General features: G+C 30.6%; 2 protein-coding genes across 4 annotated transcripts; both read right to left on the bottom strand.

Moving 5' to 3' along the window:
- Window positions 1-6,156: 6,156 nt before the first annotated feature.
- LOC107605040 (mitochondrial pyruvate carrier 1) lies at window positions 6,157-9,634 on the bottom strand. The gene is made up of 5 exons (XM_016306779.3): window positions 9,451-9,634; window positions 9,266-9,379; window positions 8,785-8,839; window positions 8,183-8,318; window positions 6,157-6,385 (listed from the first exon to the last, which is right to left on the bottom strand). Exons 2-5 carry the CDS (start codon window positions 9,356-9,358, stop codon window positions 6,343-6,345), a joined length of 327 nt encoding a protein of 108 aa, XP_016162265.1. The 5' UTR covers window positions 9,359-9,379; window positions 9,451-9,634; the 3' UTR covers window positions 6,157-6,342.
- Window positions 9,635-12,937: 3,303 nt separating this feature from the next.
- Window positions 12,938-23,299, bottom strand: SYN2 (Rad21/Rec8-like family protein). 3 transcript variants are annotated; one of them, XM_016306778.3, is made up of 13 exons: window positions 23,003-23,299; window positions 20,439-20,694; window positions 20,314-20,351; window positions 20,188-20,234; window positions 17,120-17,178; window positions 16,283-16,998; window positions 16,066-16,177; window positions 15,442-15,578; window positions 14,934-15,337; window positions 14,576-14,612; window positions 14,453-14,477; window positions 14,232-14,364; window positions 12,938-13,364 (listed from the first exon to the last, which is right to left on the bottom strand). In XM_016306778.3, the coding sequence occupies exons 1-13, from the start codon at window positions 23,115-23,117 to the stop codon at window positions 13,254-13,256; spliced, it is 2,190 nt and encodes a 729-aa protein (XP_016162264.1). In that variant the 5' UTR covers window positions 23,118-23,299; the 3' UTR covers window positions 12,938-13,253. The 3 variants fall into 3 exon arrangements, with proteins under 3 accessions (XP_016162264.1, XP_020960578.1, XP_088346453.1); XM_021104919.2 differs by having other exon boundaries at window positions 14,453-14,474; XM_088490327.1 differs by lacking the exons at window positions 14,453-14,477; window positions 14,576-14,612 and having other exon boundaries at window positions 14,232-14,394; window positions 14,910-15,337.
- Between the last annotated feature and the right edge of the window lie 713 nt (window positions 23,300-24,012).

The following is a 24,012-nucleotide window of genomic DNA, read 5'->3' as shown; positions in this document are numbered from 1 at the left end:
AAAATATTTATATTCCCGTAATATTATTACGGGTAAAAATACTAGTTGACTAATAAAATCAAGTGATTTTGCAATTAAAGAATAAAATTCTACAATTTTACACTTAATAAATAGAAATTGCAAAAAAGATTTTAAAAGAAAAAATACACAATAAGAATTCTATTAAGAGGAGGAAGATGAGCACTGGAGTGAGCGGGAAAGAGAGCTTGAGGGTGAAACACAGTAAAGTAGCCGACAATGTTGGCAGAAGAGATAAGGGGGAGAGCGGGAGAGGACTTGCATCAGGAGAAAAGGAAGATCATGCTTTTGGAGGGGCTTTTAAGCCTTTGAAGATTTCTTTTAGGGACAATGTTGAGGGTTCTAAAATTGCTAAAACTTTTGCACTAGTTGAAACTTTGTCAGGAGATAACATTGTGGTGGTTTTTGGGAAGCAAGGAGGTTTCTTGCCACCTAGTGTAATGTTTACCAAGGAAGCTAAGAATTGCTTGAAAGAACCTTATAGGAATGCTATAGTAGTGATCAAGGTGTTGGGCAAACACTAAAGCTACAATGTGTTGTCTCATAAACTCTGAGTGGTATGATGGATTAAGGGAGGTTTTGATTTGTTGGACGTGCGTGGTATTTGACTATTTTTTTGTGAACTTTGATGTGGCTGAGGAGCGAAAAAAGATTCTCTTAGGAGGTCCATGGATGATTAAGGTAAATTATGTGACCGTGAAGCCTTGGGATCGAGAGTTCAGATCAAGTGAAAAGTGTTTTGGAAAAACTATAGTGTGAATTAGAATTTCTCCATTACCAATTTGGTGCTACCAAGAAGAAGCAACGCTCGATGTTATGACAGCAGTTGGCATCCCATCAAGGTTGATTTGGCAACAAAATTAGCGAAAAGAAGACGATATGCTCGTGTTTATGTTCAGATAGATTTAGAATTTCTGGTGACTAAGATGATTCTTTTGAGAGTGTTGAATATGAGGTTGAATATGAAAGTCTTTACCTTATTTGTGACTCCTGTCTTAAGTTTGGTCATGATATAAAGGCATGCAAGAATGGCGGCAACGCGGGAGGAAGAACTAATGCCAAAGTGGTCGAAGATATAGCAAAGTAGCTAAAAAGTTCAAATTAAAAAATTCTGGTGCATGTGAAAAAGACAAGAATCTTGGAGGTAATACTGTAACTGCTGCTGTCCCGGATTTAGTGGCGAGTGATTTGCATGTTGATCATGTAGAACATGCACAACATGAGGATTTGGAAGGCTGGACTTAAGTGATTAGAAAAGAAAAGTATAAAATGGGCCAAAAACCTTCTCTTAACATCCATCAGGTCCAAACAAAAGCAACGAAGACTCCTAACAAGGCTACCAATACTTGGACAAGGCCTAATCATCAATGTGCTAATGGGTCCAAATTAAAATGAAACTGGGACATCAATATTGAAAAACTGGTTAGTGTAGCTTCTTCGAGGACTCGTCATAGCATACATCATCAACAGAAGGATGAGACAACAAATGACACTATGTGCAAGCGTCTTCTCCCGAATTCTCTGCAGAATTCGCTGGCAAAGACAGAGGCATTATGTTGAGTCTTGGATTTGTTATTGGAGCTCTCTTTTTGATGTTCTTATGGATAGTTTTAATATCTTAGCCTGAAATGTGAGGGTGCATCTAACAAGATGGTCCGTGTGCATTGCAACAAATTGGTGAGAATTTATAATTCTCTTTTTTTCCTTTCTCTTTGAGACTCATATTGTATTTAATAATTTGAAGCAATTTTGGAATAAGTTGAATTTTCTTTGTGTTGGTGTTGAGAAAGCAATGGGATACAGGAGTGGCATTTGGTTTCTCTATTTTATTGCTAATTATTGTTGTGTGGTTACTGACTAAACTGACCAATGTATTACGCTTAAAGTGAGTGTGGATAACTTAGTTTGGTACTGTAGTGTAGTGTACAAGAGTCTTCATTCAAAAAAAGAAGTATGATTTGGGATTATTTGTGTTCTATTAATTTGTGTTGTAATGGACCGTGGTTGGTCATTGGTGATTTTAATGAGATTGTGGCGCCAGATGAGAGTACAGATGTCTATTTTTCTTCTCATAGAACTAGTCTATTAGCTACTACTCTAGATGATTGTGAACTCTTTAATCTTAAAGTTATTGACAGGAGATTACTTGGTATAGAACAGTGTGGAATGGCAGGAACTTGGCTAAAAAGTTAGATAGGGCGCTAGTTAATGAGGCGCAGATGATAATATTTTCTGGGGGTTATTCTGAAATTCTTAGCAGGCTTCATTCTGACCATTGTTCTGTTTTAGTTTGTTGTTATGGTGGCTCTAGAATGAAAAGTTCTCATCCTTTTAGGTTCTGGGCTGCATGGACAACACACCCTTCTTATAAATATGTTGTTAGTAAGACTTGAAATCAAGGGATTAAAAGCATTACTGAAAGACTAAAGATGGTTCAACAGGTTCTTTGGAATTTAACTCAAAGGTCTTTGAAAATAATTGTGAGAAAAAGTAAGTTGAAAAGTCAGATTGATCATATTCAACGGCATTTGGAGGTTACCAATGTGTTTTCTCTAAGAATTAAAGAAGCTGAATTGAGAAAACATTACACTAAGCTTTTATTGCAAAAGAAACCTTTTTGGTACCAAAAATCTAGAGAGCAGTGGGTCAAGTATAGGGACAGACTAAATTCTTTCATCTTCAGACTTTGGTGCTTAAAAACCATAATAAAGTGCATGAATTATATGTTAGAGATGGATCTTGGTCTACCGATATGGATGTTCTATAGGAAGAAACACTTTCTTTTTATAAGGATCTCTTTGATACAATGGAAGAGGTTAAGGTTGATTGTTCAAGGGATGCTCTGATACCCACTCTAGGCACCGAGGCTTATACTAAGTTAACTGACCCTGTCTCCTTTGCAAAAGTCAAGTCAGCAGTGTTCAGTATGAGTCCTTTTTAAGGCTCTTGGCCCAGATAGTTTTCAAGCTTTTTTTTAAAGAATATTGGGAGATAACGGGGACTGAGATTTGAAATATTTTCCGAAGCACTTTTTTTAGGAGAGCACTTGAATCGTAGCATCATCAAAACTCTGATTGTGTTTATTCCTAAAGTTGATAACCTTACCTTTATGAAGGATTTCAGGTCTATTAGCTTGTGTAATATTATTTATAAAATAATTGCCAAAGTCCTGACTAAGTGATTTTGTCTTTTTTTTTTTTACAGATATTGTTAGTCCTTCACAGGGAGGTTTCATCTCAGGTTATGGTGCCCCTGATAATATGATTGTGGCCTAAAAAATTCTAAATTTCATGAAGCACACAAAATTCAAGAAAGACATTCTTGCTTTTAAAATTGATCTTGAAAAGTTTATGATAGGGTGGATTGAAAGTTTTTGGGGAGTGCTCTCATTATTTTTGGTTATCCTATCATCACTGTTAATTTGATTATGACTTGTGTCCGTGCGTTATCTTTTTCTATTTTGTGGAATGGGAATAGAATTGATAATTTTGCTCCTAGAAGGAGGCTTAGACAGGGTGATCCAATATCTCTTTACTTATTTATGTTTTGTATGAAGAGACTTGCTTGTTATATATCTCATAAGGAGGTTGAGGATGTGTGAAAACTGACTTCTGTCTCTAGGAGTGGCCCGAAATTTTCTGATTTGATGTTTGTAGATGATCTCTTACTTTTCTGTCAGAATACAAAGGGTCAGATCCAAATGGTCATGCATTCTCTTAACATCTTCTGCAAGGTGTCTAGAATGAAAGTGAATCTTGACAAGACCAAAGTTTTTTATTCTAAGAATGTGACTGCTTGTAGAAGAGATATTTTTACTAGTGTTTTTTCAATAAGATTTGCTTTGAACTTAAGAAGATACCTTGGAGTTAATCTTAATCATTTCCATGCTAGTAGGACCTCTTTTCAATCGGTGATTAAAAAAGTGAGGGAAATATTAGCTAATTGAAAAGAAAGCCTTCTAAATAAAGTATGGAGACTTTGCCTAATCAATTCTGTTGCGGCATCCATTCTTGTCTATCATATGCAGGTATTCTTTTTTTCAAATTGGGTTTGTGATAAATTGTCTTCTATGATGGGGCAATTCCTTTGGAAGGGTCAAGTTGATAGCAGAGGCATTTCTCTTGTTAATTGGAGGACCATGGTCACTCTAAAAAAATTTGATGGCTTGGGTGTTAAAGATCCTACATGTGCTAATATATCTTCACTTAGTAAATTAGTTTGACAACTTTTTCATTGTCAGGACAAGTCTTGGGTTGCCATATTAAAGGTAAAGTGCCTGAAGAATGACGGAGTTTTAGATGGTCTTATGTCTTGCAATGCTTTTCATGTTTGGAAGAGTATCTTAAAGACTTTTGGTGCTCTTAAGGATGGCTTCTCATGATGCATTAGATCACTTGATCAATCTTTCTGATTTGACAAGTGGAGTATTAAGGGCTCAATTGCTTAGGATCTCCCTTATATCTGATTATGTTTTGCCTATTAGAGACGTTTGGCAAGGTGGCTAATGGAATCTCTATAATATTTTCTCTAATATTCTAGAAGATGTTAGATAGCGTTTGAACGCTTATATTCCGGATTTAAACGCTGGAGAGAGTCTGAGTTGATCGTGATGTGTGGCATCTTCTAGACTCTACCCAATTAGAAGTGGATACATTTGGCTAGTCAAAAGAAAATTTGACTGGAATAAGCATGATAATTTGTTGTGGGTTTGGGTCATTTGGCAACTACATATTCCTGAGAAGTACAAGTTCTTGATTTGGCTCAGTCTTTATAATGCTTTTCCTATGGCTGAGTTTTGATTTGATCATGCCTTAGCTTTACCAAGCACTTGTTATCAGTGTCAGAGTGGTTCTGAAACCATGCTTCATTGTCTTCGAGAATGTCCCAATGCCAAAGAGATATGAAACCTTTTAGTCATGTATTTAGATAATTCAGATTTAGGTGATTGGCTCTATAGAAGTACAAGGAGTAGGGATGTTTTTATTTTCTTTTCAACCATATGGTAGATTTGGAGAAGCAGAAATTATACCTTATTTAATACATACTACTCTTGGAGTGCTAATAAAGTAGTGAGTTTGATTCGTAGTTCAGTAAAGAAGCTCCACACCATTTTTGCTATGCATTAATCTTTGTCTCTTCTTTCATTTTGTTTGCATTAGGTTCCTCCTCCTGTTAATTCTGTTAAATTGAATTATAATGTTAGTTGTTTTGCTCTTTTTGACTATGCTAGTTTTGGTTGTATGGTTCGCAATTCTGATGGATGTTAGTTAAAAAGTTGCACTGAAAAAGTCAAATGTGTAGTATTTTTTTTTTTTTTGCTGAATTGTATGCTATTTGGAGAGATTTACTTCTAGTTCGGAATAGTGGATTTCATGAGGTGATTTGTGAAACAGACTGTTTGGAAGTCCTTTTCTTGATAAACCAAAGAATGCTTGGAAATAATACTTTGAAATGGGATTTGGCAAAGCATATACAAGAGGTTATGAATTGGAATTGGAGAGTCTCTATTATTTTAATTCCGAGAAATATGAACAGTGTTGCAGATTGTATGGTTAGAGCAGTTGCTTTTAACGCGAATATTTATTCGAATTTAATTCAACCGTAGAGTGAGCTTCAATATCACATAGACTCAAATATAAATCTAACCAATTGATTTGGTTTTTTTTTTTTTTTTCTCTGTCTTTTTTTGTTTAGTCAACAAAAATATTACAAAAATAAAGATAAAGGTAACAGAAAGAATGAGAAAATAAGATAGTCAAAAATAGAACCAAAATAAAAAAAAAAAGAAAAAAATCTTAGACAAAAGAATAATATTATCTTTTTAATTTTTATTTTTGGTATTTCTCATAAATATTATAAAAAATAATCATTCTTAATAATTTTAATGCAAAAGGTCACTTTTAATAATTAATTTAACCATTAGAGTAATCGTTCCTAAAATTTACTCTTGAAGATTTAAAGAAATTTTTTGTCACATAGATGTTAAAATACTTCGCTATTTTAACCAATATACTTGAATCTTATATATAGTTCATATCATCCTCTATTTCTGCAAAACATGCTGAATAAACTTCTGTTTTTCTTTTGAAGCAATGAACCTTTGTAACCATTCCAACTGGAGATTCTTATGGAAGTGGGTTTCACCATAGGTAAAGTTACTTCTAAAACATAGATCAATATTTTTGTCACACATCAATTATCATTAAGTACTTTTGCGATGTGGGCAAGCCACAAAACAAAACAAATCAAAAGAGAAAATGGTAGAGAATCATAAAATGACTTATTTTTATATGAAAACGACCTACAAGTCATGGTACAAATGTGTTACTCTTCACCTGCAGCTTCCTCCTTTTTCTGATCATAGCCCCTATTATACCATACAAACAAGTAATTCAAAAAGTAAAATATAAAATCCCAATTCATGTTAGAGCTTAAACATATCTTCATTTTCTCATTTATGCCCAGAATAAAGAATTTCACTATGTGGAGTGATAATTATTTTATTTTAAATACATCATTTTTATGAAGTACAAAAACTAACATAGAGACATGATATGACACGATAGAAACACACATTTTAATTTTTTATAAAATATCGTAATACAACATATATATATATATATATTATATAAAATATTTTTTAGATAAATTATAATAATATTATTTTTTAAATTATTTTTAATATCTTTTTAATTATATAAAATATTTATAATTTTTTATTTTAATAATAATAATACTATATACTATTTAAAAATTTATTTTTAAGAATACAAATTAAAAGTAAAATTAGATATATTGACAAGTGATAGTATTTAAATATGTTTAAAAAAATATTTTTTTATTAAAATACAATTAAACACAAAAAATATATATGTCAAATAAATATCACATACAAAATATATTTTATATACAAATACAATAATTTATCAAAATATCTGTATTTGATAGGTTTTAACTCTAAAAAAGTGCCTTAGAGTGAATATAAATAATTTTTAACTTTAAAAGAATGCCTCGAATTGCATTTTAGATAAAGTAGTTTAAATTTTAGAGGATTTTAAATACATAAAAGTTTAAAATGGACAGTTGTAGGATTTTTCCTTGTAACAGATAGCATTACCCCATTAGTGATCCAACTTAATCGAGGGTTAACTGGCTATAATATTTTAATTTTAAACAATAAAAAACAAATATCATTTTTTTTTTATCTAATACGATATGAAACATACTAGATGAACAAAAGTTATTTTTATAATAAATCTAATTAAGTAGTTTTTTTTATTCTTATGTTTTTTTTTCTCCAATCAAAATTTTTAGTTATTAATTTTTAAATTATTAAATTAATTTAATTACTAAAATGACTTTATTACGTAGCATTATTGATGTACAGCAGATTAAAATCTCTGGTTTGTATTCGCACCAACGTATTACGTATCATATAAAACAAAAGTCTTATTAAGGAAACTCGTTAAGAAACAAATTTTTTTTGGGAAAAGGTAACTTTTAATCTTTCAATAATATATATGTATATACACAAGTAAACTTTTTAAACCTATATATATATATATATATATATATATATATATATGAATTTATTTTATCGATAATTTTTTTTCTTTGTTTGTTTACAAGAGTACTATGTAAGGAAATCTTAAAAATAAATATTGTTCTCAATTCCAATTCTAAGTCCATTGTTAAAACATGCTAATTTTTTTAAGAATAGATGAAGACAGTGTATTATCTATTAGAATGATTAGTTTGTATGTTTTTTTTTAATATGAAATGTAATTTTTTTAAATTATAATTAATAAATTAGATTATCTGATTTAAATGATAATAAAATTTATAAAAAAATTAGATGATTCGATTTTATGTAGACTAAATTTTAAAATTTTAGAATATACAAATTAAAAAAATTCAATTTTATAAAATATAATTTTAAAATTTTTTAAATTACAAAAACATTTTGATTATTAATAATTTTTAATTAAAAATAAAAAACGAATAGTCTGATTATGAATATATAAGTATTTGATTTACATGTGACTAAATAAATGGGATGATCGGACTCCACATGGCGGTGAAATCCACCTACTCTCCATGGGTTTGCACATCTCACTTTCCTTCCCAATACATTAAATAAGGATATGTGAATTAACAGATTTACCGTTGAGCTCTGATCCACCTTGAAAGCTGGTAGAGTTGCACAGTTTCATTGGAAACATGGCACGCAAGAAGATGCAAGTTACGTGGCCGTACCACCCAAGCAAACCTCATGAATAGCGCCGAATAAATGCACATCACTGCACTATATATCAAACTTTCACTATTCATCTTCTATTCAAATTTCAACTTAATGCAACATACCTTAATGATTCGAATTTAATTTGTATATTCTTACTTTTATGAATTTAGCTATCTTATCATTTAAAGACACATGTTAAAATTATGATTTTATCTATCATGTATTTTAAGAGTATAGGTTAAAATTATAAATTAAAAATTTTTGTATTAAAACACAAAAAAATTAAATTTTTAATGTATCCTATAAAGACATATTAACTAAAATTACATTTTTTTATTAAAAATATAAAAAATTAATTTTTAATATATTTATTTTATATTTATTAAAATAAAATATTTAAAATATTTTATTAATAGCCTTATCTTATCACATGTTAATTAAATTCTTTTTTTTTATATATTGGAATCTTTATTTTAAAGAAAATTACTACTCAAAGAAAAAGAAATTATAGTATTTAAAATAACCTGCAGTCATATTGACAGAAATCGCTTCTGGCGGTTTCTTTGTGTCCATTGCCGCCTGATACAAGTTGCATAGTCATTCATAAAGCAACTAATAATTACAATAAATTAATTGGAATTAGTATAAACATAAGGGGTTTTTTCCTTTGGGTAAGATATAAATGTAAGGACTCTCTTTTTTTTTCATCATGAACTTATACATATATATATGGTGAAATTTATCTATCAACTTAATATAAGCTAGTAAAATGGAATTAAACTCTTTTAATTTGATCTTTGAGATTGGCAGTTTACACTAAAATCATCTATGACTTTTAATTGCACCATAATAATTTTCGTAATTAAAAAAATATACTACATTAGTTTCTAACGTTAGTCTCTATCATTTGACAGAAAAGAATTTAGAGACCAAGGCAGTACAATTTTCTTCCAGTTTCAGGGACATTATGATACAACTGAAAAGTTAGGAAGCTGAGGAAGTTACCGCAAGTGGAAGACTCCAATTGAAGGTAGGACCCCAAAAATGAGTAGTCTTTGGGCCAATTGGGCTGTTCCAAAACGCTCGAAGGGTGTTCATTTTCCAAGATACTTTCAAGTCCTGCAGGGTATAAAGTGTGAAATAGTATGTAAATACCTGAGGAGTGATTATTAAGGAGAAATCGAGAGTACCTGGAGAGCAGGATTATTATTATTGAGGAGATGAAAATATGCTATCCTCACTCCTCTGGAGTCTGGAACACACCAATACAAGAGATAGAAGCCAATGAAGTCAAGAGAGGAATATCCTTTGATTGATTGAATCTAGATATCCAGCCCCATAAGCTATCAGTTCACTGATGTCACAGCTACCTATCTATGAGTTAAAATCACAACTTTATGGGCTTATTTGGACGAGGTTGCGTCAAAAGATTATTTTTTGAGTGATTATTTTTTTAAAAAATAAAAATAATTTTATGTTTAAATATTTTATTTAAAAATAATTTTTACTTTAATAATTATATTTGAATATTATAAAATATTTTTTATTTATTTATAATGTTAAGAATATCTTTTTTAAAGTAAAAAAAAAATTAAAAAAAATTATTTTTTTTAGTATTTTTACTTTTATTACTAAAATTTTATAAATACACTAAAAAATAAAAAATATTTGTTATTAAAAACAATATCTTTTTTAATTTAATAACATTCAAATAAATTTGATATAGAGAGATAAAAAATGTTTAATCCTTGATACAATGAATAAAAAATACAAAGATTTGTAGAAAGAAAAAGAAAAATTGATATAATTATTGAATATTTAATACGATTCATTTATTATATTCTTATTTTATCTTTTAAAATTTTTTTATTTTATATAATATATTATTTTATTTTTCACGTATCCTTCAATTCAACAAAATAAATATTAATTCGTTGCAGATAAAACTCTAGTTAAAAATTTATCGTTAACAAATAAATTACTATATATAAGACAAATTTAAATTTTTGACACTTATTAAAGTTGAGAATAGAATTAATCACTAAATCAACTTTATAATATAACTGAACACAATAAAATAAGAAAAAGATAAAATTTAATACCTATATGACCCTTGACTTTGTCTTCCTAATCCCATTCATTGAACACTACAGAAAGCAAGAGTATCTATATTGCAAGCTCTTCATCTACTACACGTCTTGGTCCCGCACTTAACAAATTTAAAATGAATGGTTGATCACAAATTTTGAAAAGAGATAGCTATGGATTGACAAAAGAGATAGCTATACCCAATAAGAATTCCATATTCAATATTGTTATTAGTTGGAGGCTTGGAGGTGACTAATGACGATCGATGCAGCTGTAATATTAAATGACAAAAGAGACTCCTCGCTCCAAGGCTGCAACTTCTCTCGAAATTCGAAAACTTACCCAATCCAAACACATCTGTAGACCTTATCCCTTTGTTTTTCTTGCATTAACTTATTTAAATAATAAGTTAATAATCAAATTAATCTTAAAAAAATGAGATATTTTTTAATTTATTTTTAAAAATTTTTATTTATTGAATTAATTTTTTAAATATTAAAAATTAATTATATTTATTTTTTAGTTATTCTATTAATAATTTTTTTTAATAATTAATAATATAAAATATTAATTAATAATATATATAACAGTTAATATATTCAATTGAATACTAACCAAATATGTTTATAGAAATTTATTATATTGAGAATAGGATTTATGCAATTTAAAAAAATAGCTAAATTAATAGATCATATTTGGTTGATATTTAATTAGATATGTTAAATATTATGTATATTATATCAATTAATATTTTATGACATCAATTATAAACAAAAATTATTAATGTAGTGATTGAATAAATATGATTAATTTTTAACTTTTGATGGACTAATTTAATTAAAAAAATCTTTTAAAGATAAATTTAAAAAATACATCATCTTTTAAAAATTAATTTAATTATTAACTCTTCGAATAATACAATATCTCAAAAAACTTATACTATAATTCAGCAGTTTTTCATGCACGAGAATTTGGTATTTGTCTATTTACACGAAAGTACACTTAAAATGATTATCCATCAAATATGATAGTATATCTAGTTTTTTTTTTTTTTGGTGACTAATAGTATATCTAGTTTGTTTTTAAATTGGATTTTTAGAATATTTTTTTCTCAAATTTTTCTAATATTTCCCATTTAATTATTAACTCGGAATTTTTTATTGAGTGATACTAAATTAATAATTTATTATTTAACCAAGTTTTCAACAAAATCTTTTAAAATAATCCATAAAAAAATTACACTCACAAGTCACAACTCAATATTTTTCTACTTTTTCCTGTCTTCCTTATGCTACTAGATTTTTTGTTTCACATTTTCCTCTTTTTATCCTTCTTATTTTTCTTTTTGAGAAGAAAAAATATAAAAAGAAAAACAAAAAATTCGTGTGGTTTTATTCAAAAAGTTTCTATATTTGTAATAAGAATTTTTTATGTTGTTTTATAAATTTTAAAGTTAAAAAATTAGAAAAAACTTATTCACTTAATTTTCTTTTAAACAAAATCGGGATGCTAGAATAATATAATATGCTATTAACTCAAATGAATGAGTAAACCTGGCAACTTTAATTTGACAAAAGTTATTTGACTGAACAATCTTCTCTCTCAAAATAATAATGGCTGCTTAACCTTCGGATAAGCACGTGGATATTTGCTTGTCAGCGCCAACTAGATGCTTTATCGGTTTATTAACTTTTGTTTGCTTTCCTTAACTTCTTAAGAGAAGCAGCCAGGAAGGGGCCACCAGCTAGGGTATATTATAAATTTATAATTCCTTTACTTAAACTAATTTGTTTAAGATCCATTTACATATTAGTTTATTTCCCATCATAAGGGAACAAAAGAGTGAATTCTAAAATTATAAAATCAATTTGTTTTGACTAAAATACCCAATTCCTTGGTACAATTATAAAATAAAATAAAAAAATATTTCTTATATATAATTTTCAAATAAATATTATTTATATTAATCAAACATATACAAATTTGGAATTTAAATCCTCTAAAATATAGAAATAGATAAACTGAAAAGTTAATTACTATTGAATTTGTCACTTCTATTTACATGTGAGTTTCTATTATCTTAATTTAATAACTAGAATATAACTCGCACAATATAAACTCAAATAAATTATAATAGTGATTAATAAATATTATAAAATAATAAAAATTTAATCACATGAAAATATACATTGTAAATCTATAAAAAATTTAAGATTTTATAATTATTTATATAATGTCTAAGATTATTTTTACTAAAAATACTATATATACATAAAAAATTAGTTATTATGTATTTGCATATAAATATTTATGTCGTTTCATTCTCAATATGTATTTTGTACTTTAATATATATTTTGAGTAATTATTTTTTGTGTACACGTAGCATAGTTATATCTTTATTAATTTTTTGTTCAAAAATTAAAATTTCATATGTCTATATTATTAACTATTTTGATAAGTACAAATAAGATACATTTTCATTGAATAGAATTAAAATATAATATTAAAATAAAATAAAATAACATTAAAGACTACTTGAATCAATTCAAAAATTAGCTTTTTAAACTAGTAGTTACTATTTCTAATAATTTATTAAATGTGAATTGATTTTTTAAATATCTTTGCTAATAATTTCAACATAATATTTTTCATTCCTTAACATGCAATGCTTTACAATGTTGATTTTTTGAATTAAAAAACTCTTCTATTAGTTTAGTTATCTAAAAGATACTATATACATAATGCTCTGCAGTAAACATTAAGACTGATACAAGGCCAAAATAAAAAGCAAAAGAAAATTACAAGAACTGTCCTAAAGAAATATCTACCGGAGTCCTACAAACTTGGTATTTCTAAAACTAAAATTCTAAATTACCTGGCATGTACTGATGTACCTATGTCGCTTTACAAGTCAATAAGTCCAAAAGCTTGATCCAATTTTTGGAGTTTAACCATTAGTATGTCACCATAAGCACTATTTTGCTCGACACCCACATAACTTGTGGTTCTCAAAACCTGAAAGGCAATGGGAAAATTTGTAAAAGCCGTTAGTTTTGAGGCATAATCAGGTCACTGCAGTCTTGCTTTCAAAGCAAGAAAACTATGAAGAATCAACTGGTTAATTTCAGTCTGTTTTTTCTTCTACGAACCCAGCTTGTTTAAGTAAATACTAAATAACCAACTGGTGATTTCGTCGTCGTTGTTGCTACCCTCAACAATGACAACGAAAGAGCGAAAGGGCAAACATAAGTTTTCAGCATCATTAGATTTTATAATCCAGTTTGGTATGACAGCATCTCCCTCACTCAAAGGTTACAAACGTACACAACCACCAACACCAACACCAGCCAAATTGAACCCTAAGGTTCCATTTTTTTACTACTATTATTATAAATTAAATAGCTATGTTTAAAACAGAGCTTCCCCCCTTTTTACAAGAAATAATTGCATGCATGTGGAGCACATTTAATGTGAGCTCCATGACCATGCATAACTACTCGTTCTTTGTTTTATAGATAAATTTTGAATATTATAAATGAATGAGTGCTATGCATGTTTCTAGGGAAAAAAGACAGTCCACAAGCATCCCACGGTAATGCATGCTCCCAAGAAGGGCTTCACCCAAAGGGTGTAATGTACGCAGCCTAAACTGATAATAACATCAGTGGCTTTCATTCTACGGCTTGAACCCGTGACCTTGAAGTCACGTGGAGACAACTCAACCATTTCTAAGAGTACACACTAAATGTGCTCCAGGAGCATACGACAGCATCCGCCATCTATGGAACCAAAAGATTATTAAACATATGAATCCACATTTTTTACTGCTAACAGAATGTCTTCTAAGCATGGATATAATCTTAGAACCAAGAATGCACATACCAGTAATTCATAAAAGAGCCTTGCACATTCTTTCCTCACGCGTCCTTCCAAAACTTGTGAAAAATTCACAACTTGCTCGTGTGTCTGTTTCCTTAGGCCCAGATAACTCCGGTGCAAGTACCTCGCAACTCTCCTGTGCATTATGAAAGAAACCAGTCATAAACTAACATTGCAGACAAGCAATGTTTTGTTGACATTCAAAGAGCCAACAACCATCTCACCTGGTTCGTTCAGACCACCCAGCTACTGTATGAAAAGATTAAGGAAACCATGTAATATTAGGAAGAAAATAGTTTTTAAAAAATTATGATGAATTGTAAATGAAGATTTTGAAGAGTGCTCACACAAGTCTGAATTCTCCGTTTCACATGAATTTATCACCTGAGACAAACAAAGTACACACAAGGGCACATCATATTAGTCACATTGTGTGTGTGCGCATGAATGCATGTGTGTATAATCAGAGATCATGACATTTCGACCAATTACCATCATGCGCATGAATCATCATATTAAGATCTTCATCCCTTATCAAAATTTGCTTGCTAAGTTTTCATATCCACATTAAAATGCTTTATGGTTTTTCTTGGAGTAAGTTGTGAAGAAAATTAGGGATCTATAATATTGCAGACAAAAGTAGTAATATTACTCTCAGTACACTAAACAGAAGTACAGTACTTTTGAGGCATAGTCATTCTTTACCTCTTCCATCAGATTGAGTTCATCGTCCCTTCTCAAAGGTTGCTCTCTATCTATAGTTCCATGTGGAATTGAAGGTTCTAAATTATCACTGTGCTGAATTTCATTTCTCTCCAGTTGCTCAATTGGTCTAAGTTTTGTCTTTTGCAACTGAGGAGGCGTTCTCGGTGCAGTTTCTATCTGCTCTGGACTGCCAACATTTTCTGACACATCTAACCTCGCTGGAATTTCCAAAATTTGAAGGGGAACTGGGCGCTGACAAGGGGTTTGTGGAGCTATTGCTGTATGCACTGGACTGCCAACAGTTTGAGAGTTTGATACATCTAAGTTTTCTTGATTTTCCACAATTTTGAGGGAACTTGATATTTTGCTTTTAGAGAATAAGGAGCAAAGATCTAAGGAAGAACCTGCGGGGAAAAAAAAAAAACACAAAAAGAAAACGAAGATTAGTAAGATTGCAGAATTTATGAATCCCTTACTACCCAAAAATATAAATAAAAAAAAGCCTTACAAGGAAATAGAGGTCTGTGGAATCCATCACAAAGATTGGATATGCGAGATTCTCTCTGCACAGACAATAAAGTACGGCGGAATTTTCTGCGGTTAGCAATTAAGTCACTTGTATCATAGAGACTTTTTTTAAGTACCCTGAAATCCAAGAGTTCAAAGTATCACTTTGCTGAGGACAACAGTACAACACAAGGACTTGAAAGTCAAAAACTGAACTGAATTGACATTATAAGATGAGTCGAATGGCTGCTATTTATTTCAAATAGAAGGTAAAAAAAAAAACAAATATAACTTGGTGCAAATAAACGGATCATATATAGGATATTGCAGATTTTAACAGATTCTAAAAGCCTATATAGATTCTATGAAGACTATATAACAGTCAGATTATGCCATCAATCTGGTGATGATAAAAGTTCATTAATTAGTAAAATGTTGGTAATAGTTTCAAATCTTAGATACTTGACAAGTCTATCGTTTTGAATCACTCTTGTTCATAATGAAGGGTAAGTACCAGTTGAGATGTGTATCTATACATTGGCAAGACAGTTAATATATGAATGACTACGATAGAATAGTAAAAAATAATTGTGTCTAGATATTGCTTATAACTATTAGCACTCACTCATTAGGCACCACTACCATTCCATCAATAACAATTTTTCTTTTCCTTGAAAAGGATGCACGCTCCCTTAAAGCCGGTGTCGAAATATGCATAAACTCTGGTGAAGTAGCTCCTGTCCAAAATGAATTTTAAATAGAGAAGCAAAATTTAGATGAAGGAAATGTAACTACATGTCAAAAATGAAAAGGACAAAATGAAGTATGATGGTCTTTTATACCTTGTTTTTGTTTTCTAACTGAACTTCCTTGAAGCTTAGACTGAGGTGTTGCATCAAGATTTTTTGACTCCGCTGAAATAACCTTAAGCTTTTCACATTCAAGTAAAACCTTTACTTGACACATAAATTTGCTCTCTTTCTCATGCTCTTCAACAGATCTTTTAGTGTTTTCTTCAAGGTTTTTCTCCGCACCAGAAGATTTACTGTGGTCCATGCAAAAATCTTTCTGATGGGATTTATCTTCTTGGGGCATTTTTGTATTTTCTTGAAAATTTCTTATTTCATGAACTTCATTACTTTCTTTCTGCATTTGGCACAATGAGCTTGATGTCTCCAGAACCACACTCTGTTCTTCATCAACTTGATGAGATTCATTAAGTGCTTCAACAGATAGCACAGGTTCCTTTACTCTCCCAGAAAATATACTGGTATCCACCCATTCATCTCTAGATATTCTACTTCTTTCTTCAGGTAATTTGTCCTCGCATGATGCAGCTTCATGAATTGCCAGAATTTCATTAATTTGTTGATCTTGACCAAATAAGTCAACAGGTTCTTTTTCTACTCCTTCAGCTAACAAAACCATGTCAAAGTTCATTGGCTCACCCACATGGACTATGCTCTTTTCAGATATATTCTTGTCCTCCATTAAATTAGTAGGACTATTTGGCAGCAAAAATTCATATTCCACGTCCATCTCATGTGATTCACAAAAACTGCAAGACATTACAAAACTAAATTTCAGTGAAGAAGGTACCATGCAATGATTCTAAAATATTTCCCCTGGCAACTTATGTTGAAATGAAAATTAATATTCTAAATATTTGACAAACATACTCTTCCAACATAGCATGATCATCAATGCAGATATTTTGACAAAGATCAAACTTCTCAAACTGCAAATCAGAAAAACTAAGATGAATAAGAGGTGCAGAGGTAAGAACAAATAAAACTGTTTACATAGTGTAAGAAGTTAATGAATCCATACCATCTAGAACACGAGAATATCCATATCCAAAAGGCCAATAACTTTTCAAAGCAATGATAAAAAATTTTCACTGCAACTAATTTTTATACCAGTATTAATAGAAATGACATAATAATTAAATAAACAAGTGCACTTTACCGTGTTATTGTTGAATTCATAAAGAGTAAGAGGAGGAAAAGTGAAATAATATCTATGATCAAATAGCTTAGGTTTTAGGTTGCCTGTGTAAAGACATCCATCAGCGCTATACATAGTGCAATAGGAAATTAAACACAATTTACAGTTTCAATAACAATAAGATGTACTTAATTTCTTATAACTCTGTGTTCCAAATAGGACTCAATGTTATGTTTGATAACCAATGTGAAATTCTCATATTATACTAAAAAATGGAGTGGCTATTTTTATTAGGGAACTCGACAGAGGAATAGTGACAGATAGGTCACAAAGGAAAGTACAGATGATACCATGTTGAATATGGACACCCAACAGTACTATATATAGTGCAATAGGATAAAATAAAATTTACGTTTTCAAAAACTCAACGAATTCCTATTACTCTCGTTCAAATGGCATGATTTTATACTATTTTCAATGCAATATTCCTATTATTCCCAATACTGTACTCATCAAATGGCTTAACACACTAGTCACCATGAATCACAAAATCAGTTCTAACACACTAGTCACAAATCACAAATGGCTTACCATTTATTATTTTCTCTCTTCCTTTCTCCTTCTTACTTCACTGAAATTAATAGTTAAGATCTCTCCAGGAGCTTTGGAGCACAAAGCATTTAATCCATGGAGGATGAAAGAATGCCTTGTTACACAAGAATCCCTTGGCATTAAGAATAGAAAAACATAAACTGAAGTCCATAAACATCTAGCAAAGCAACTCAAAGATGCTGGATAAGTTCAGAAAGAAAAATTCACAAGAAAACCGTCAGAATGGACATCAACATACAGAGGTAGTATTCTTAGCGGATTGATTCAGGTACTACTTGTAATAGAAAAGTGTTCCTAAGTTAGTATTTGGTTGGTGTCCATATCTGCCAGAGACATGGTTACACACATCCACAGTTTGTTTTGTTGAGACACAAGGCTTTCGAGATCGGGGAGTACACAAATGGACACAAATACAGAAAATTTGTGTACCACCTTTGTAAGGTTTCTAGGTATAAGCCAACCCAGATCAAGATGCAGTTAGCAGATTGGGGAGAAGATGAGAATAGGGGAAGAAACGGAGAAAGAGAGGGTTGCTTGAGAGTGAAGAAACAATATTATTGATTGAATGAATAAATCTCTCTCATGTAGTTTACAATACAGCTATATATACTCCTTACACACACCCTTTAAGCAGTGAACATAACTACCTCTCTCAACTACTTACTCCTAACAACCTTAAAGATAAGACACTAAGACACAGACATGAGAGTTCTTTTCCACGTTTGTCCTTGACTAATTTTTAAAATTTAAATTTACCCAACCTTTCTTCTTCCGCCATTCTCTTCTCTTCTCTCTTCTCTCTTCCTTCAGTATTCCTCCTCCACTCTCTTGCCCCTGTCTTCTTCCCTTCCCTTTTCCCTCTCTCCCTTTTCCGTTCTACCTCCTTCCTCCACCCTCCACCTTCTGCCCCCCGTCGTCCGCCTCCATCTTCTCTTCCCTCTTCCTCTCCCTCTATAATCTCTCACGCCTCCAGATCTGAGACAATGCGAGCTTCCATTCGCCGTTTGTTTTTTCACCATCTTGGTCATGCTCCTGTCAGCCATCGTCTCATTGCTCTGCTGATGCTAGTCTTGCTGCCGATCTTGCCGCTGCTGCTTGTGTTGCCGCTTCTTGTCATCAAAGACCTTCGCCGCCTCTGCCGTGGATCTTTGTTCTCTATATTTTCTGGTTTCATTTTTATTTTTGAAAAGAAAAAAATGTGGTCAAGAAAAGAAAGAAGAAATACTGAAACAAATTTGATAATGGATGAATATGGGTGTTTTTTGTTGATTTTTTATGAATCTGGTTTTATATCTTCTGCTTGATTTTTGTTGAATCTGGTTCCTGATATTTTTTGCTGGAGGTTGAAGGAAGTGGTGAGAGGGGGAAGTTAGGGTGGAGAGAGAAGACGACAGTAGTCTCCTTTTTACATGGACTTTCTTAAGTTTTACCTGTCTGGCCCATCTATTTTACCAAACGCAATACATAGACAAATATTTTATGTCCATCACTCAAGTGTCTGATGTCTGTGTCTGTTGTCTCTGTCTACGTCTATGTCTATATCTATATCTATATCTATATCTATATCTCAGGGTAAACACTAACCGAATGCAGCCTGAGTTAAAGGAAAAAGATTTACACACAACTATAAGATTTACAATGTTATACGAAACTAAATGTTGGGCAGCATAAACCTAGCTAAATATTGCAGAGATGAGAATGTTTTATAGGGAAAGTGATAACTTATCAACTCAGATAAAAAAAGCTGTGGATAAGATCAATTATAAAAATATGGTAGAAACTACCGTTACATGGTTTGTTCAACTATGGAGGAAACATATAGAAACCCCAGTAAGAAATGTAGAACAAATAGAAGGCACTATTATAGTTAAATGTAGAGAAAGAAAAAGAATTAGAAAAAAACTAAAGGCAAACCATTAGGAATGACCTTGATTTATATGGTTGGTCCACAGACAGTTTTTTTCAAAGGGGAGAAAATAGTCTCATTTGATTAATGCAACTGAACCCACTTAGTTTTAATAAAGCTTTGATGAGGTAAAAGTATCAGTGAAGATCCCAAGATTTAAAAAAATAAAATAAAATAAAGAGGGAAAAAATTACTCGGTGAGGCAACAACAACAATAAGAATACGAATAATAATGTGGTGCGTAGTTCAAAAGTAGAACTATGGAACACATGGAAGACATACCTTGTCTAGAGAAAACAGCCCAAATCCCTCATTGCTACACACAACATCTGTTTCAGAACACAGCATATTACATAAACTAACATTAATCTTACTTTGACAGGAAGATTTTCAAGCAATTATAGGTACCTTTAAGAGTAATTTCCTCCTGTGAAGCAATATGGCCTCTGTAATGAACAGAAATAAAAAAAAAAAGTGCAAAATGTCAATAAAATTCTATCAACATGAAACTTGTAAAACTAATAATATCTTACCCGCCAGCATCTTCAAGTATGTCTAGATCAAAAGCATCCAGCTCAAATCTGTCTGGTATAATAACAGACATCCGCATTGTTTCCATGGGTGCTTTGTCTTTTGTTTTGATCACGAACTTATTGATTCTAACAAGCATCCCATTGCAATCATCTAACAAATATTCAGCCTTCTTTGAATATATTCTGACAACACCAAGAAGAAGATAGGCAAGCACTCTATAGGAGATAGCATTCATTTCATCCTGCAAAATCTTGTCTGCAGAAAGTTAAAAAATACCAAAAAACAAAAACTGAAGTCAGCTACATAACATACTCCCAGATTCCGCAAGACAGTTTATTTCAGCACTTAGAAATTCATAAAAATTATTTCAATAAGCACTAAGCCATGTGGCAAACCTCAGGTTTAATTAGATGAAAATAATCATTTTGAAAGGCAAATAAAATAAAAGAAATCAATATACATTGCAGTCAAGACTCGAGAAAATTTAAAATCTTAATATTTCAGTTACATCACATCATTGTCCCTTGGCCCCAGGACCATTCCAATTGGCAAAAAGAGTGTCCTGGGAATCAGAGTTGAAAATATAGCCTCACACAACCAATAGGAGTATAAGAAGTCCATCATCCAAGATAATCTACAACCAGTAGAAACAATAGAATAGAAGATCTGACAGTAGATTATTCATTGAAAACAGAAAATACATAGTGGAGAAAGGTCACATACTATCTAACCTAAATTCCTGACTCGTGTAATAAGGATGCTAGGTTCAAGCAAAAGGATCACACAAGTTATATAATATTAAAATATCAATTAGGATACAGCATTGAAATAAAATTGGATTAAACATACACAAACAGTTTAGGAAAGCACTCAACCAGTGAATAGCTAATGAATAACAACTAGGGCAGTTAAGTGTCATGAACAAGAACTATTCTTAACAAACAAGTACTTGTTTGCATCTGATTGTTAAGCTTGCTTTCACTGAGAAATTTGATTTTCTTTTTCTCTATTTGGAAACAGTTACTCAAATCATTAACACTTCAACAGCCAAGGAAATATATTCAGTTTGATGTGATGAGGTAAAAATTAATGGACAAGGTATCAGATTTCACACCCTTTGCACCTGGAATTGTTTGAGTGCAAGATCCACCTTATCTTGGCATCTTTGAACAACATAAGCATTCACATTTGTGAGTCCCAACCAACAAATTGTTTCACACCATACGTGTGTAAAAATCAGGTCACTGCAACATGCTTTCCTTTTGCAAATAAAACTTTAAGTTGTAACCAATTTTACCATACTGCTAAGTTGCTAACAATAAAATCTAAAAGTTATAAACCAATGGGAAAAATAAAATAAAATAATTTATAAAAACAAAATAAAAAACCTGTATGATAGGTAATCAGGGGAAGGAAAAGGAAATGTGCTCCCTCATTTGGCAGCTTAAAACTATAAGAAATAAAAAAGAAAACAAACCAAGGAGGATCTATTCCCCCTGAAAAGACTATTTTAGTTTCCCCCCAAATTTGAGGTCTATTGGAAAACAAAAAATTACAACTGGAAACTATATCCTTCTGTCCCAAACTCCCAATATTTATAAACTAACAAGATTAAAAAAAAAATGTTTTAATTTCATTCCCTTTAATAACCCAAATAATGGAGCAGGTAACTTTGTTATACTCCTCCCCTCCCTTTCCACGGTCCATTTTCAGTCTTCATATGAGTTTCTTCATATTTTACCATAACAACTCAACGATTTCACCTAAAGGGGCAAGACATTCTGTTATACCAGGCTACGTTTTGTTAGGTTAGTGTCTGAGAGTAATGGAGGTAGATGTTTGGTAGCAGTGTAGCATTGAGACAGAGATGGATGGACTAAAGTTTATTGTCAGAGTAAGACTTAGCTAGCATTCGTGAAGCAAGAGGAGCCATGAATGTGCAACAACTTGATTTTAATGTGTGTCTATATTTTGGTTGAAACTTGGCTCCAAAGAATTTGTTAACTCTAATGTATCTCTCTGTCTTCAGTGCCACAGTCTCAGTGTCCTATCTCACCCTATTTCTCTCGTTCCAAACGCAGCCCCAAAGATCAAACAGTAAACGAACACAAGTAAAATGATTCAGTACCACAACCATACACAAATTTCTTTGTCCAGCATAACAATTTCACCAATTTTGCAACAAACCCTATCTAGAAACAGCTCCTTTGTGACCAATTTCCCAAATTACTTACATACACACGAAAATTACACACGAAAAAAATAAATAAATGATAATAATAAATAAACACGCAAACAAACACATACAAAAATGTGTAAACACACTCTTACCTGCCACCATTGTTTGTGCGGAAAAAGCATAGAAACAAGAATTAGGATTATTCTAAGCTAAGAGTAAGGGAACAAAAGAAAAAAATCAAAGAAAGATAGAAGCAATGAAGAAATGAAACCATGTTTAAAAGTTCGGGTTTTGCGAGCTTAGGAAAATTTTAGAAAAGGTTTGTCCTTCATTTCTGGAAGGGGTTGGAAGAGCAGAAAGAAAGAGAAGAATAAGAGGACTAACCAACAGAGGAAGGAATGTGAGTCTGAAGGATTTGAGCTTTCTTGAGGTGCTTGAAACAGTAAGCTGCAACCCACAAAGGGCCTTTACTTGAGCTGAGGAACCTTGAGTATGACATTCTCTCTCTCTCTCTCTCGTTCTTCTCGCTGCTTTCGGTGGTGTGTCTGAGTTTTCTGCTACCATGTACGAAATATCAGAGAAGGAAGGAGCTGTTAAAACTTAAAACAGCGCTCGCTCACACCAGAGTGCCTCCCAAGATTCAGACAAATTAATATAAAAATCTAAACCACTACAAAAATTTACTAAATCAGTTATTATATATTTAGACATGAATATATATTATTTAAATTATTTTTAATATATATTTTATTTTTTAATATTTATTTTAGATAAATAATTAATTTAGTAATTAATTATATATATATATATATATCAAATATAATTATAATTAATAAGAATAATAAATGACAATACTCACTTATCTCTTTTATTTATAAAATGCATATTTTTTATTTAATTATTCTGATAATTCTTATAATTTTTTTAAATTTTAATTAAATTTTATAATTTAAAAATTTGTAATTGAATCTTTGTAGAAGATAAAAGATTTTAATTAAGTCTTTATGAATTTTTTTTGTTAAAGAATATTTTTTTTGTTTAATAAAAAATAATTTATGAAATATTTTAAAAGTAAATATTTTTAAATTAGTAAATTTTTCAGAAAAATAACAATAAATAAAGATATAATTACAAATATTTATCTAATATAAAAATTGAATTACAAAATTTTAAACTATAAAGGTCTAATTAAAAAATTTGTTAAATCATAGAGACTAATAAAATAATTAAATATTTTTTTGCAAAATTAAAATAACATATAATTTAATTCATTTTACCAAAATACCATAATTATTATAATATTATATATTATTAATAACTATTTAGTTGATTTAAATAATGATATTAATATAAAATACATAATTTAAATATATATTTATGTAATTAATCTTATT

This window comes from Arachis ipaensis, chromosome B6, assembly GCF_059453495.1.
Source record: "Arachis ipaensis isolate K30076 ecotype BB chromosome B6, ASM5945349v1, whole genome shotgun sequence".
Taxonomy (NCBI): Eukaryota; Viridiplantae; Streptophyta; class Magnoliopsida; order Fabales; family Fabaceae; genus Arachis; species Arachis ipaensis.
This window is presented reverse-complemented; position numbering and strand designations above follow the sequence as displayed.